At 39.0% G+C, this 16447-nt stretch overlaps 1 protein-coding gene across 3 annotated transcripts in view; it reads left to right on the top strand.

The window, feature by feature from the left end:
* The window catches only part of CPNE4 (copine 4), a 290530-nt gene that overhangs the window by 158472 nt on the left and 115611 nt on the right, over nt 1-16447 (top strand). For all 3 annotated transcript variants that reach the window (XM_080581753.1, XM_080581752.1, XM_080581751.1), the window contains exon 3: nt 14228-14407. In XM_080581753.1, the coding sequence (XP_080437879.1) occupies nt 14228-14407 (180 nt within the window). The remainder of the gene's footprint in view (nt 1-14227; nt 14408-16447) is intronic.

Raw genomic sequence — 16447 nt, 5'->3', positions numbered from 1 at the left:
GGCTGAACTGTCTCATTGTGGAATATACAGATTCTGCATCAGGAAATGGCTCTTCTTTGAAGTTGTCAGTGATCTTTTATGTACCCTTTGTACTTGGTGTGTAAATCCCCAACTCCCTTTCCCTTATTGTGTGCAGTAATGTAAGGGGATGAAGAAAGAAATTGGAAGGTATAATTTCACCTTGATTGAATATACCTTGTCTTAGATTCATCTCTTCATGCTATTAGACCTGTATTTTCTTAAGCTTACCACCTAAATAAGAAAGGAAAGCCTTGAAGTGAGTTTTCTTTGAGCCATGGAATTATTACCACCTTTTCAGACTGAATTAGTAAGTAAAGGTTTAATTAGCTTGTTGCTGGTCCGGGGACTGATTTGCCTCTGTATGGCACATCTGAAGTCTGTGCTATAAAGCAGGAAGAAATAATAGCTCTGACTGACAGGATCTGAAGGACAATGAGATTAGTTAGGAAATAAAGGGAGAGCCTGCAGAGATGGGAAATTGTTTAATTGTAATGACTTGGTAGTAAAATGAAGTTTAGGGAAAAAAATTTGGAGGAAGCACTGTAAAAACTGAATAATGTTAGAATCTTCTCTCTTGAATGAAAAATAATGAAAATACCCTCTGGAATGGAATGATGTATTTAATTAATTGATATAATTAGGGTGCTCTTGCAAATGCAGGCATAAGTGCTGAATTGTTTTTTTGTCCTTTACAGCAAATGAATTTTTGAAGACATTCAGTTATTTTCCTAAGAAATGACATAATTCTGTGTGTTGCCTTGTATCTGGTAAGGCACCTGATAAAGTAGAAAATCAGCTGCTGAAGAATATATCACAAACAAAGAAAACCTCCTTTCTGAGCTCAAAGCTCTGCTGTGCACAAAGGGAACTTCCTAATTTTTCTGTCCTTATCATGTCACATAACATGGTGCTAAAACTTTTGAGGGACTTATAGGATTTAGGCTCCCAACTACCTTGCAAATTCCAACTCTAGAGTAATACAATCATTAGCATAATATTGAATCACTATGGGGTATGTATAATTTATACCAATAAGCATGTATTTACAATACACAGAATATAATAGTAGGAGATACGGCTGGATACTTGGACTGCTTTTACTTAATGGTAGTACCCACAACACTAACACTTTCATTTATGATCAAATCTTGTGCTCAGTAGTTAAAAAGTCAAAACGTAGCATACCTGCTGTTGCCAACAAGCATACAAAGGCTAGATTTGGTGTGCTCTGCTTATTTGTGTCTGCTTCACAACTATGCATATACCAACCAATTTTATAAATCCATCTCTGTGAATATAAAAGGTATTGACATGTATATGTGCTGTGTCTGATGTATGTGGGCATGTCAGGCATATTGTGTGAGAGCAACTGCAAGACACAATGCTTTCCAGGAGGGCCTGCAGCTGTTAGAGTAAGCAGCTGCTTGCTGCTCAAAGTGGTTGTGTGAGCAAGCCAGATTTAGTAAAAAAAAAAAAAAAAATGGTCCCTGTATGTAATAGGTCCCTGACTGCGGTCATTCTCAGGGAAGAGAAAGTTGTGGTCATCTCAGGTTAATATCTTATATCTTTGGGTAGCATGCATGTACATCAGGCTTAGTTACAAGATTTGGGTTTTTTAGAAACCTTTTTGAAATACATATTCGCAAATAAATACATGAACCATAACTCACTGAGATCCTTCAAGACTAGTGCAAACCCAACAGACCCTGAGTTGGGAATCTGATAGGATGCTCTCTGCAAAACTGTAATATAGCTCAGCTACACTTGATCCCAGCTTCTCATCAGTTCGTTGTGTACTATTATATGCTAGAATATGTGCATATGGGTGTAACTGGGCTGAAAAACAAATAATGCCACATTCTATTGCCCTGTTATTTTGTGTGATAGCTCACAGAAAGGATTCCACTAATGTTCCTAGGTAACGGATCAGGCCTTTGGGCAGTTATAGTTTCAGCAAATGGCAACCCCCTTGACAAGTTTTTTTTTTTTTTAAGATGTGTGTGTAAAAGAAAAGAAAGAATGAGAGGTGCTTATCATGGACATGAGTCACAAGAAATCTGTTATTTTTCTTGGCAGACATTCCAGCACATGGTCCAAATTCCCCAGTTGCGTGGGAAGACAGGAGTTGGTTTAATAGACCTTTTAAATGGTTACTTTTGGTATAGGAATTCAGGAAAGCTTGATAAAGCGGTGTGTATCTTTAGTAGTAGTGCATTGCCTTCCTGCTGCTAATACCTCAATGATATAATTGATTTAGCAGTTGAATTGCAACACTAAAAGTTAATTAATAAATCTTTAATTATGAGCACTTCATTAGCAAATGAATTTCTTAAACTAACAACTTGACTAGGCCTGTATCAATTGACATAATTCATTAACCCGTATGAGAATCCATATTAGTTATGCTTAACTTACCTGAGTGTATGAGGCTGGAGATCTTTCTCAGTATAAATAAATTATCAAATTACTATTTATAGTCAGTTAATTAAAGAGCAAATTACTGAAGCAGTGTAGATTTCATACTTGGTATAATGTAATCCCACTGATACTCAGTGAGCAAAGGATCTTCCCATCACTTTATTCTTCCCTGTCTTCAGTTACCTGCAATTTCATGAGAAATGCTATGATGCCAGATTTCTCTCCTTCTGGCCAATCTTGGGCAGTCACATGCTCTTCTAAAGGCCTCTTTGCAGGCTTAATTACTGCTCAACAGCAGCAAGCATCTGCACTTCTGTATGAATGTGCTCTCACTACACACAGTTGTCGAAATTCTAGTAAATTTCTTGCCCTCCAGGACAGCAAGTGAAGAAGAAACATGTATTTAACTGCTGTGGAAACCATTTGCCCAGGGTGCAAGTACCTAAAGGTGGCAATACTGTCAATTAATTCTGGAACTCAGTTTTGGTATAATGAAAGGTGGAATTAGCAAATAAATACTTCGCATCCAGATTGGAGTACGTTTTAATGCATTTCTTTGTAGCCCAACACTGCAGCAGAGTCCAGTTGTGTGCCACACTGTTCTGGCAATGAACTGAGGACTCCCTAGCAATGGCATTTGGGAAAAAAAAAAAAAAAAGAGAGAGAGAGGCTTTCAGATACCTGGCAGATTTTAAATCATATTCTCTGAACACGTCATGTTGTAGCATTTTTTGTTGCTGTCATTCAGGCAAGGGTCCTGCGTTGCATTGGGAATCAAAAAAAAAATAATATATATATACATATATATATATATACACTAATCAAAATTTACTTTGAAACTAAAGAACTTAAAATTTAGCTGATCAGGAAACATTAAAATACCATCTCTATTGGGAAAAGCAGTTAAGTAATGCATACATTCCTTGATAAAAAGCTGTCCCTTCTTGCACAAAAATAACCAACAAAACTTTGTATCTCCCTACCAGCAGACTGAAAATGAGCAATCAGATAACAATGAAATTGAAACTGTCAGTGAAGACCTGTATTCCCAAGGCTCACTTTCTAAGTGAGGGGAAACTGTGTGGAGAATATATGGCTGAAAATGAGCTTTCAAATGGCTGCATAATGCACTGACTTTCAGCCCCCTGTCAGGCACCGCACTGCCTGCTAGCTAATAGAAAGTGAAGCTAAATGGTATGATATATAAATATTTTTGTTGCCACTTTGAAGGACCAGTCTTGTCCTCTACAAAAAGTCTGTGTCCTTAGGGACGTGCAAATTGAAAGAAGATTGAATTGAAACACTAGACCTAAAAAGAAGGTTGGGTAATAATAAATGGCAATTTTCACAGCATTTGAACATCTGGACTGTATGTGGAATATAATGTAAAGGAAGATTTAGCATCCAGGCTTCAGGGCTCAGCTTTGAGGTAGCATTCTAGAGTTTTGAATGAAAAACTTATTTTATTTTTATGCCAATGAAATTGCATTTGAGTGGGTCTCAGCACCTTATCCCATGAACCGATGCAGTTCATTACCCACTCGTGTTGATGTTCGCTGAGTGCTTGTTAGATACTCAGGGAGCACAGCACGTGGGTATCTCCTTCCACTGAAAGATCTTTGTGAGGCCCTTCTTCAGTGCTCGTGGCTGGGTCGGGATGTGTTGGCTACCTCAGAAGCAGAACTCTTTATTTCCAGAGTTTGGATAGCTGTCAATGTTTGATTGTTACGGCTATGAAGGCCTTACCAGAGTAAGACAAAGGGAAGAGTAAGATAAAGGGCTTTGATGTGAGTAATTCCATTTACTGTCTGAACCCTCTAGCAGGAGTAGCATAATCATTGCTTGTTTCAATTTAATGACTCTGCAGGAGCTAAACTGGTACAGGCGAGAGCGCAGCTCTCTTACTGCTGCCAGCTCCAAGACACACCTCAGTCCATGGCCACGGTCACACTGGAAGGAATGGTCTCCGGAATATTGTCTCCTGCAGCTGCTGGCCTTGTGCAAAGGCAGCCTCAGGGAGATGGCTGGACACCCCCACAGGGATGGGAGAGCCTGTGGCAGCAGGAGAGAGGAGGCACTGGGGCTGGGAGCCCAGGGCTCAGAGATGCCACTCTTTCCCTGTTATGGAAGTACTGTCTGGCTTAGCTTCTGCTCCTGCTGCATGTCTCTGATCTTATATTCTGCAAGGAGTAGACTTTGTCCAGGTGACAGAAAGATTGGGTTTTGATATAAATTTATATTTAAATCGTAGAATCAATTATGTCTATATATTTATATCTCTGTCAAGACTGTGCACTGACATAAGCAAACTTGAAGCATTAAAAGTGTGCTTTCAGTAGATGAAAACTCAAACGGACCAGCTGGAGTCTCATGGAGCTCCTCAATATTTTTTTAAACTTTGACTTTAAGTCATGTGTATCCATTTAAGATGGGTGTTAATACAGAAAGGTAGCTCTTGAGCTATAGTAATTTGCTGTATTTGGTAGACAGCATTAAAACCGGAGGGACAGTGGTAATTCACATTTAACAGAAGTCTGCCCAAAACACTTCTGGAGTGGGAACAAATGATTTCAGAGATAGACAGGGAGGGTTCTTTGGGCAGCTTTTGGAAAATCACCTGTTACTGACACTGTGATCACAGCAGAGGCTCCTATATGAAAATGTCCCCACAGCAGATAAGAGCATTAAAGTTCTGGTATAGCATTTACACTAAGCAGTAGCTCTCTTTGGGGAGTGCCAGTTCCATCTCAACAGGCTGGTATTACACTACAAATTATTTCATGTACCTCAAATTAAGTAAAGTAACAATCGTAAAAGTCAAGGCTTTAAAGCAACTAGTTGTTTGGAAATGCAAGCCTAAATTTTTGGATCTCCATGAGGGTGTTTTTTATCTCTGGCTGACAGCTTGTAGCTAATTATGAGGACAATTCATGGTTTAAGAAGTCATACTGCTGAAAGAGCTTGCACAATCCCTCTACTAAGGCATGAGCCCTTACCAGGGCAACGGTAACAGGGTCTGAAAGACCAGAGATCCCTGAGCACCTGGGGGAAGCCACTCCTGGAGGCTCCAGCTTCTGCCTTGGCTCAAGGAAGGACAAAATCCTTATGCTGTTTTACAGGAAATTCACAGTCTCACGAAGAAGTTGCCCAAGTCTTTTCTGAATACCTGAAGTGACATTCTCTCTTCAGATTTGGTCTTCTGGTCTCTATCAGGGCTCAGGATATTACACATAAAAATTCAGAATTACAGATGTTCCCATGTTGAATAAAACAAAATGTAAAAAGTCTTCTGGAAAAGCCAGTTATTACTATCTTGCTAAGTTATCACGGTCCTTTCAGTGTTCTGTCCACTTAATCATTGTTCATTGGAAAGACCTTAATTTACACTGAGTTAATGATACACTCTAAAGAGATATCATGCTTTTCGGGTTCACTGAAATGTTCTTTAACTGGCTCTTCAAAACTGGCTGGAATATTCACAGTGCAGCAGCTAATGCAAGAAGTATTGTCCTTTATAACCCAAGGTCAAGAGACAGAAAAAGCTTCATGTTTTACAGATTTTACATACTGAAAATGTTCTGCAATTAGGCTCAGAGAAGGTGCTACGCTTAAGTTTGTCCTCAGTTAAAATTTCAGAGTTGGAATTCTTTGCCCTTCCATGTTTTATGGTTTTATGCCAAATCCTAATTCATAGGATACAAATGAAAATTGCAACACATGAAAACAGAACAAAGAGGGAAACCACATAGAAAAGTTAATAGCCTGGTGGTTAAGGTGGTCACCTGTGAGAGAAGGGACAAAAGTTAGCATTTCTGGTCTGAATCAAACATAGCAGAGACCTTGGTCTGAATCTCTGATGTCCAGGAGAAGCAGCTGAGTTATTTTCAAATTTTTCTGGGCCTAAGTTTCACCAAAACTATGTGGCTAGCAAAGCCTTCAGAATTATTGTTTAAACTAAGTTCATGCTCCAATGGAACTTTCACTGGAAAAGTGAAAGATGGTTACCAACTAATCATCTACATACTTACTGCTACACTGCAATTATGACTCATCCCTCCGTTAACCACATGTGCTTTGCATAGTTGATTACTATGTGTATATGTTAGATACTTTTCATTTTAGTCCTAGGAAAAATTAGTCTTCTAGTCCTTTTGTCTTACAAGGCATTTTATCTTTTTAATATTTTAAGTGTTTTTAATATTTTAAACACTTTAATATTTTTCTTAAAATCAATATAATGTTAATTAACTTTAATGATAACATGTTAATATTTAATATTTGTATGTGGTGTTAAAAATACTTCGTTTTTTTTTTTTTTATTATTATTACTTGGAAGGGTAATTTTTAAATATTGATGGTAGGAAATAGTGGGTCACAATCTACCCAGATTGTATCAGTCTAATCCAACTGAAGCTGTTGAAGAACCATGGCAGAACAGGAATCCCAGAACTGACAAATGCAGATGGAGTCCAATCAGCAATGTTATCACGAAAGCAGTCAAAGATCCAGGGGGATTACATGAAAGTCTCCCAACGTAGCAACAATTTTAATTAGTTTGCTTTCATTGCACTCCATACAGTGACTAAAAATCATTGCTGTGGCCCAGACTTGGGATTTGTGACATTAGGATGAAAAGACTTTAGCAACCTTTAACTCCCTAAACTAAAATTATGTATGTACAGCCTTCAGAGTAGGTGTATGAATGTATTAGGTGAGTGCTAGCTTTTTATCTCCTATATCAGATTTTCTGAAGAACAAAGAGACCATTGTACTTTCCAGTCTTCATGCAACCTAGAAAGCTCAGACATACCAAGGAGGTCAATGATAATTCCTAGAAAGTGGGGTTTTGTAGCCTACCCAGAGATCTCTTTTATTCCAGAAAACTGGAGATTCCCTTGGCCCAAGGGCTCCCAACCAGTTTAGGTCCTGCTTTTTTCATACTGGGTAGCATCACTCCCATCCCTCTTGAAATTATCTCTGTGTTCAGCCCTTGAATAACATTAACTGGTTGTTAGCACTGCACATTCCACATTGTTTTACAGGTTTTATAGACTTAAGAATTTGAGGTTGCTCAGCTGAGACTCTGAAATCTATACTGGCTTGTAGTCTTCCAGGGATCAGTATAGATCCTCTAGTGCAATATTGCGTGCCTCCTAAGGTATTGTAGTTATTATTTTGTTTCTGAGTGGATGAGAAAAAATGTATGCAAGCAGTTGTAAACAATGACATTTCTCTTTTCTTTTCAAAGCTATGATTTTATAAAGCAAACTCCATCCAGGAATTTCTCAAAGAATTTGTACATAATATACATTATTAATTATCTCAGTTTCCTGGTTAAGAACAATAAAAAGTAACTGAGAAAGATGAGGAATTAAGCAGAGGACAGTTGTTGGCTGTGAACAGAGAAATGGGCTTCCTTAACAAAGAACTTTCCAAATAAGAAATAATGCTGCTTCTTTGCTGTCACCTCAGGGACTGGAGCCCCCTGAGGCCTGGGCTGTTCCTCTGTCTTTGTTTTTCCAGTGCTTGTCAGCAGGCCTTCCTGGTCATGACCGGGAGGTTTACAAGCTATCTAGTATTTATATCACATAAATAAAATAAAATACTTGCAGATAATTTCCAGACCATTCATGTTAAATGCTTCTCTTCCAGCCAATCTGTGGCCAAAAGCATTTTGCCAGTGTTGTCAGGATTTTCCTTAGCTTTGAGCTCCATCACCTAAAAAGAGTTAAAGGTCTGCTGGTTTCTTTTCACTGTTTTCAAACATAAATTAAATTGAAAACAAGGGCTATAAATTATAGTGACCTTTGGGATGACTTTTTGTTTGTGGAATAGAGATGTGATGGTGCGAAAGTGATGTTAATAATAATAAAAAATATTAATAACATCCTCAGGAGCTGCCAAGCAAAGTGTAAATTGCTTTCTGCTTGATATCAAATTTTCATGTAAGGTACTGTATCATGGAAATTTTCAGTCTTGTTAGAATTCAGATGACCTAAAAATAATGCTACCCCTTTACCTCTGTACATTTTGTCATCTCAGCTGACAAATGTGATTTTTCTGGATTTAATCAGCATTTTATAATGGCTTTTGCTGAAAATACAGCCTCTTGTTTTTCCCTTGGTGGTCTATAAAATGTGTGGGGAACAGTAAATTCAATTTTTTTGTCTAAGAACTTGCTGAAATAACAGCCACAAAGAATGTGCTTTGGCTAAATAGCTGCACCCACACTCTAGTGGAATTTACATGTTTATGGCTTTTCAACTGTTTTTTTGTTTTGTTTTGTTTTGTATTGTTTTTTAATTAAGAAAAAACACCAAAGGAAACGCAGGACAAGAAGGACAAGAATAAGTTTTAAGATCATGGTTCTGTAGACCAAAGATTTTTGTTAGCTCATTAGGCAGCCATATCATAACCAGCTATAGCATTCCCATGCTTTTTCATGAGTGATCAAAATTTCACAATCTTCTTTTGATGAGAAGACAATGAATTCTCCACAGCCCTTTGACTCTTGGCTGCTCAAAGGTGATACCTCAAAGATATCAAGTAACATCCACTTAAAATTTGGGGGGGGGGGGGGGGGTTGTCCTAGTTATGTGTTTACAAGAAATAGCTGGTATCTATTTGTTCTCCATTCTATCTGTCCAGGATGAGTGAGTCCTCCACAGAGCTGACCTGTGCTAAATGCTCATGCAGAGCCTTGAGGCACAGAGCTCCAGGAGTTAGATAACTCTCTATTTCCCTGGTTCCCAAGGGCATAATAGGAAAGCTGTGTTTATGGTCATTTTTAAGCCTTAGATACCAGGTGAACTTCACCAGAGTGAACTTCTGCCTGATCCTTGTTCATCCTTTGTATGTAATAGCTTATACTTCATCTAATTTTGATAGCAAAAGAAAAAAAAAATCCCCTCAGGCTGGCTTCTTCTCCTTTACTTCAGTTTTCAACTGAAGGTAGAAAATGGAGAGGAGATCCTCAGCCTGTACTTTAACAACTGTGCTACTTCCATCAGTGTAATTATAGCTAGGATGAAGAATTTTCCTCATGGAAGTTACCAAGTTTATCACAGTTTTACAGAGCTCACTGCTTTTCTGTAGCTCACAGAGGAAAAGATGCAAACAGCATGAGAAGCCTGAAATTTATTATTTGTTCATCTGTCCTTTGAGTTTTCTTTAATTTGATGTTGTCAGACTGCAAAGGCAGTTCTGCAGTTCTTCAGCTGTGATGGTGGATAGATGGGAAACCAGGAAAACACTTCTGCTAACTGTCCATGCACAGCAAATAATACTGAGAGAAAGCTTTCAGACCTGGCTTCTAGCTTCCTCTGGATTTGATGGGAGGATTCAGAAGGCCCAAAGCAAAGCCTGGTAAGGTAGATAAGATTAACCTGAAGAAACAGAGAAGAAATAGTAAGAAGGTTAGGGATGCCTGTTTGATTCTGTTGGCTGGAATGCCTGCAATAACCTAATCAAACCTCCAAAGTTTGGGGTAGGAAAAGGTCTTATGGTCCTAGAAGTCCTTTTCAATATTTTAGTTCGTTCTACTGAGATGGAGCTTTATGCTGTGGAGGCCTACTTTGGTGTTTGTATGTCATTCACAGTTCCCTAAGGGGAAGCTCACCGGGTGGCTGCATCCAGATGGGCCTGCCAAGTAATCCTAGCTAGTCAGCAGGGTGCCGCCTTCTGTGGAGTGACAAGGGCCTAAAGAGATGAAGAGGGAAAGCAGCATGAGTCCATCCCGGGAGGGGAAGATGCAAGTCCTTTTTTCTGTATAAATTGTCCTTGAAGGAAATGTGCTGCTAAAGCTGTACCACAAAGCAGATGTTCAGACCCTGGTGGCAGCTGAAGCACTGCTCTTTTTAAGGTCAGTTTTAGCTGATGACACAGCTGAAAGGTGCATGTTGCTGTCCATTCTTTCTTCTGAAAAATCATCCTGCTTTAATGAATTGGAGAAATTCCCTGTTCCAGCAAAGTCCAGAAATAGCAGATGGCTCAAACGTCAGGTGTCAACAAATCCAAAAGCTGTGGGCATGACCCTTGTCTGTGTCCTGAGAAATCCACCTGCCCTCAGGGTTAGGTTGCCCAAGAGTTCCATGTTCTCTGTAACAAGAGAAAAAGTTTAAGTGCTGCTTGTTTGTAGCATGCTGTTGTTGGACTTAAAAGCTCTCTTCAGCAAAAGTAATGGAAATCTAATATGGTTGATGGTGTTCATCATTCTGTTTTGGCATGCAGGTGATGTCTTGTCAGCTGCTGGTTGATGTCTCGTCAACTGGACTTGTGCTCAGGGCTAGACTCTCTCTCTGAAGCATATCTCCAGATTTCACTTCAGTGAATTTACTGAATTGCTCTGCTCACCCGTGCTTCTCTAGCATGAATCAAACCTGATGGTTACTGGTGCTCAGCCCTGCAGCACGGTAGTGAAAACGAGGGAATGGAGCCGGACTTCCTGTGCTAAGGACTGTGTTAGACTTTCTAGGCAACGCATAGAGTAACTGTGAAATACTGCTGACAAAGCAGACTGGGAACAGGGCAGACTAACAGGGCTTAATGCTATTGTACGCTGCTTGCTGCTGAGAGGGGAATGAAGAATTTTCTATCACTGTGGAGCTGTTGGCATTGCTTCTTTCGATATAGATTTTTCTCACGTAATCCAATACTCTGACATGCTGGCTTGATGTATCATCTCAATAATGTGGGAAGACTGGGGAAATTCAGTGGAATGGCTTTATTTCAGTACAGTGTCTGTCAAGGGAAGGTTGTCAGTCAGTCACAGGCTGGAAAAAGCAAACAGTGTCCTACTGCTATGCGAGACTGAAATTCTTAATGTCACTGTGGCCAGACCTGTGCCTCCATTTTCAGGCACTTCACTCCATTGAGCAGTCACATATTTAACCTGTGTTGAGCATAAGTATAAATCTGCATTTCACAGTGGAGAGCTGTTTCCCCACATCCCAGCAGCAGTGTGCCAGAGATGAGGAGAAACAATGACAGAAAAACTTCAGTTACTGCCTGAGGAGAGCTGCCATACCAGTTAAACAATTTAAATGATTTGGTTGCCATTAAATTAGCATTTTACACGGCTACAAGGAATGAATTTAGGAGATTACAGTGGTTATACAGAATAGTTTAAAACAGAACATTTAAATGTTTTAATTATGGGATCTCTTGCTTCACTGTTTCATGAAATGACTGCTCTTCTGCAAGTGGATCAAATCACTTTCCACTTAGAAGAGATCTCAGGACATCCCATTCAACTGACTGGATACCTGAAGTAGTGAGTATTTCATGTTGTATCGGTTAGAGAGAATTCAAGCCACTTTAATACCAAGTAGAGATCAAAAATTTTTTGAAATAGTCTTAGTACCTGAAGTAAGGTATCTAAAATCCTTTCCTACTTACATTATTCTTATTGTGCTTTGCATCATTGTTATCAGAACCATCATTTTTTGCCTAGTCTAAACAAAGAGATTAAGAATTGAGCTTGTAAGTAAGGCTGCTTTCTTTTATGTGATGGTTTTGTCATAGTCAGAGCACATTGACACAGCCATGTGAGGAGACAGCACTGGTACCACTGGTTTGCATCTGTTTGATGACTGGTAGCACCTGTTTGATGATTAACTAAGGGATTTCAGCTGTTAGAGCTGTCAATCTGACACCTTTCATGAGCACTAAAATAAATCTCTGCTAACAGGAACTGATGATTTTTTTTCCCACTTTTGATTTACTTGACTCTTTGTGTCCTTGCCGATAACTACTAGCAAGGCTAATGTGTTATAAACTCTGAAAAGTGAAGCAAGTGGCTGTCATTTTTTGCACAACAGATGCTTCTGATCAGGAATCAGACAAAGGATCTCATCACTCTTCCTCTGAGCAATTTAATTTGTCCGTTCCATGGCATACCAACCACCTCCTGTCTTGTGACTGATGTGCCCAAGTCCTCCTTCGTTTTAGGATCAGTTCTTTTAATCTTATAGAATTATCAGGGTTTTGTTTTTATTTTGTACCAAAGCAAAGAGCCTGAGAAAAAGAAAATTGCTTCCTTGCTTTCGCTGTCACCAGTAATGCATCATAATGAAAAGTAGCAAAGACCTACTTCAAAAATAGGAAACCCAAGTACTGCATTTTAAGAGAACTGGAAAACACTCAGAGAGCGCTTTTTTTTTTTTTTAGGAATTAATAATGTAGATTCATTGGTGTTTCTTCAGCAGTTGTAAGGCTTGGACGTAGTGGTAAGCAGCATATAATGCATCAGATTCTTGTAATGCTACTTGGCGAGGTGGAAAAATTGATATATTTTTATGAAAAGTTGTTTGCTATCTATCCAGTTCTCTACTCCTTAGTCGTGCAAGTTGTCCAAAATGAGTAATTTCTTGGGGTTTTGCTTGCTTTTTCACTTAGTTTGATAAAACTGTATCACTCTGCTGCTCTTCTGTAGTGATGGATTGGCACTGCTGGAGATGTAAATTCTGTAGTTATTCTATAGTTAATTTCACAGTTATTATCCCTAGATAATCACAGAGCAAGTTATCCCATACCACTCTGCCACTGTTGTTTGCAATGACCACTTAGGGGAAACCCAGACCATATTTTTCATTGAGGGAAAGGAAATTTCTCATTGTCTCCCATGATCTCTCTGCTAAATCTAAGCGCAGAAATATTGCTGTGACCAGGAGGTTCTTTGAGTATATATGCTGAGCTAAAAATTGCTTAGCAGTAGGGAATGAGCTAAAGGTTGTTATTACCTTTGTTAAGTAAAATTAATGACATCTAAAGATATGAATATATGCTCCAAAGTGATCAAATTATGACCAGGTGGAGAAGATTTGGCCATCCAATAATAGACTAGCAGACTGTATGTGGCAAGTCATCTCCAAGCTAAAGTGAGGTATGCCAGCTTCAGTTGTCTTAGTTGTGCTAAAAACACGTCTTGGCTCAATTATTGTGATTAAACTGAAAGGGGATAACTTGCTGAGGCATGATAACTTTAACATATTTGATTGTTTGTCTCATTTGTTTTTAAATGGTTCCAATAAGAAAATAAGACCAGCTTGGTGAAGTAACAAGTCTTGTAGGGATTTAGTTCAAACCATCCTTATAGCATTTATAAGATTTTTCTCTTTTTTTCCTGACTGGCCAAATTCATCCTTAGTGTAGTTCTGTTGATCACAATTGAATTGTTTTGTAGATGGTTTTATGTGAATTTACTTTTCACAGTCTGTGCTATTGTCTCCACTGAGTTCTGTATTTTTGTGACATCTTCCCTCTGCTGGAGCTGACTGTGGCTGGATCTCTCCCAGCCTTCCTCTGTTGATCACATCCTCTCCTTCTGCCTGATTTAATATCCAAACATTGTTTCACTAAAAGCTGCCATTATAAGCTCCCTAGAATTGTCCCACCATCAATGGTTGGAGCAACACAGCCAGCACAAGACAGTTGCTTTGCTTGTGCTCAGCAACTGGCTCTGCCTTCTGTCTGATCTCATATACCCAGCTGGGGACAGTGATTGTTCACCCTGCAAAGGAGGCTACACGCTGTGCCCTGTGTTCCTACCAAGACCTTCCAAAGATGTGCTGGAAGGGAGAGGCAAGGAAAGTTGGCCTTGCCTTGTGCGCACGGCCAGCCCTGCACAGAAAAGGCAGCTATGGCTATAGCTATGGCAGCTATGGTGCCTGTGGTCACGGTCACAGCTGTCAATCCTGATAACTGAGCAAAACTGTGTTTGAAGGACTCATCATAGTCCATCACTGCTAGAACGAGAAGCCACTCATACGACCTCTTTTCCATTTGGCAGGTTGACAGGACAGAAGTGATTCGAACCTGTATAAATCCCGTCTTCTCCAAGCTGTTCACAGTGGACTTCTATTTTGAAGAGGTGCAGCGGTTGAGGTTTGAAGTCCACGACATTAGCAGCAATCACAATGGGTTGAAGGAGGCAGATTTTCTTGGTGGCATGGAATGCACTCTTGGACAAGTAGGTATCACTGCTATTTTTTTCTCGTCACTAATGTTTTCAATGTATATGAAATATATCATTTGGTTAAAAGACTGATGGGTGAGATTTGTCATTCATGACAAAATTCTTAATCAGTGCTTTGAACAGGATAATTAAGAATTTCTGCTGGTTTGATTTACTGCTGTGTAGTGGAGCTTCAAGTCAGCCAGTTCTGTAGGAAACAGCATCAGCAATTGGCTGTGTACAGTAAAAGCACAAACTCATTATGTCAGTGCTAATAGATAGGCTGATTTGGGAGAAAGTTGTGGTTCCTAATGCTACATGGGATTTAAAGCAAGTTCCACGTCCAAGGTTTGCTTACAAATACACTTTATTCACATAGTGTAGTGCCTGGTGATGTGGCAAATAGAGAGATAGAGTTGGATACATTTCCCTGACTCTCAGTCATCCTAAAGTTAGATGTCTAGACTAAGTTACTCTTCTGATTTCCATCTTCAGTTCAATGGAGAGAAACAGTTCCAGAGGTTGATTCATTCCACCTGAGACACCCATCATAGTATAGGATAAATTGCCTTCATGAGATACCTGTCTTTCTCCATCACTTATCAAGAGAGTCTAGACATCTGGCTTAGAGTACATACCTAACTTTTTTGGTGACTAAATTTAAGGGTGATGAGTCTTACCCACAGGATCGATATCTAGAGGTTGTTGGAGCCAGGTCTGCAGCAAATTCTTATATTGCTGACTGATAGCATGCTACAGTGTCCCAGGTATCACAGAATTTATTTCCACCTGGCAGGCTTTTTGTTGTGTAGGGCCTTATAACACAGATCTCCGTTCTGTCCATAATAGTAATGCTGAGGATGGTCTCAGTTTCATTAAGCTGAGTGTAAACTGGGTTTCCAGTCTGTGGTCTGGTGTAGATTGGGTGGTGAGATCAAGCAGTGCTTTTGCTTAGATTATTTTTTTTTAGTGTTTCCACATAAACTTCTGCACAGTGTTACTTGCAATGGAAGATGCTGCAAAGATTTTGTTTCTTATTTCTCACCTTCTGTTGTTCCTTCAGCATCCACTGCACATTAATCCCTTTGTTTCTCTTCATACTGTTGTTTAAGAATGGTCAAAGCCATTTGGATCAAACAAGCTGAAAAAGAAGTCTACTCAGTGAGAGAATTAATAAGAAATATATATATACCTACTAACTTGAGCGCTTAACATGAAAGTATTGGTAGTTAGTAAAGTCTGTTCTTTTTTGACAGACTTGTGGGTATTTTGTGGCCTTAATCAATGAAAATAAACTATTCCTATAATGCCAAGGAGAATGAGAAAGAAAAAGTTATTACAATGTTTTTCTCTCCTAATTGACTTGAAAACGAGGGGAAAAAAATGTTGTTGCTGCTGCCAGTAGCATAAACATGTCTTTATAATGATTTGATCTCTATAAGTAGCACACAGCTGGGTTGGTTGCAGTGTAATTTTAATGGTAACCAAGAAAAAATAATAACAGTGTGAAATCTGTTCACAGTAACATAGCCTCGAGGGCTCTTATCCATGCTTAGACTTTTTTGCTGTTTTATTTATTTATTTATTTTTATTATTCCACTTTCTAGTTTGTTTGTTTGTTTTAACTTTATATAGTTTCTCAACTGATTTTAAATCCCAAGTTGTTAGTGCTGGGATTGTCATCGAAGCAAAGCCATTATGAGGAGTTCAAATTGAAAATCTTACAGCACAAGCTATATATATGGAGCTTAGACTCAGATTTAGCTGTTTGTTTTAATTACTACATTTTTTTTATGATGATAATAGAGTCTTGGCTTTTCCTGAGCTATTTTTGACATGAATTTGTTGCTCTACATCAATTTAATGGCTGAATAAAATGCTGTGATTTTGTGATTTTGCGTGCTGTGTGTTCCTGCCTGTCAAATCACTTTCCCATTGCAAGTAGGTCTTATCTGTGACATCCAGACAGGCTGTAGATTTCAGACATAGTCTGAAAGACTGATTCCCTACCTGCTCCACACGAATGTGCCAATTTCTTTTGCTCTGTTCTAGGTA

This window comes from Anser brachyrhynchus (assembly GCF_964034855.1).
Source record: "Anser brachyrhynchus genome assembly, chromosome: 2".
Lineage (NCBI taxonomy): Eukaryota > Metazoa > Chordata > Aves > Anseriformes > Anatidae > Anser > Anser brachyrhynchus.
Note: the sequence above shows the minus strand (reverse complement) of the source record. Positions and strands in the feature narration are given on the sequence as shown.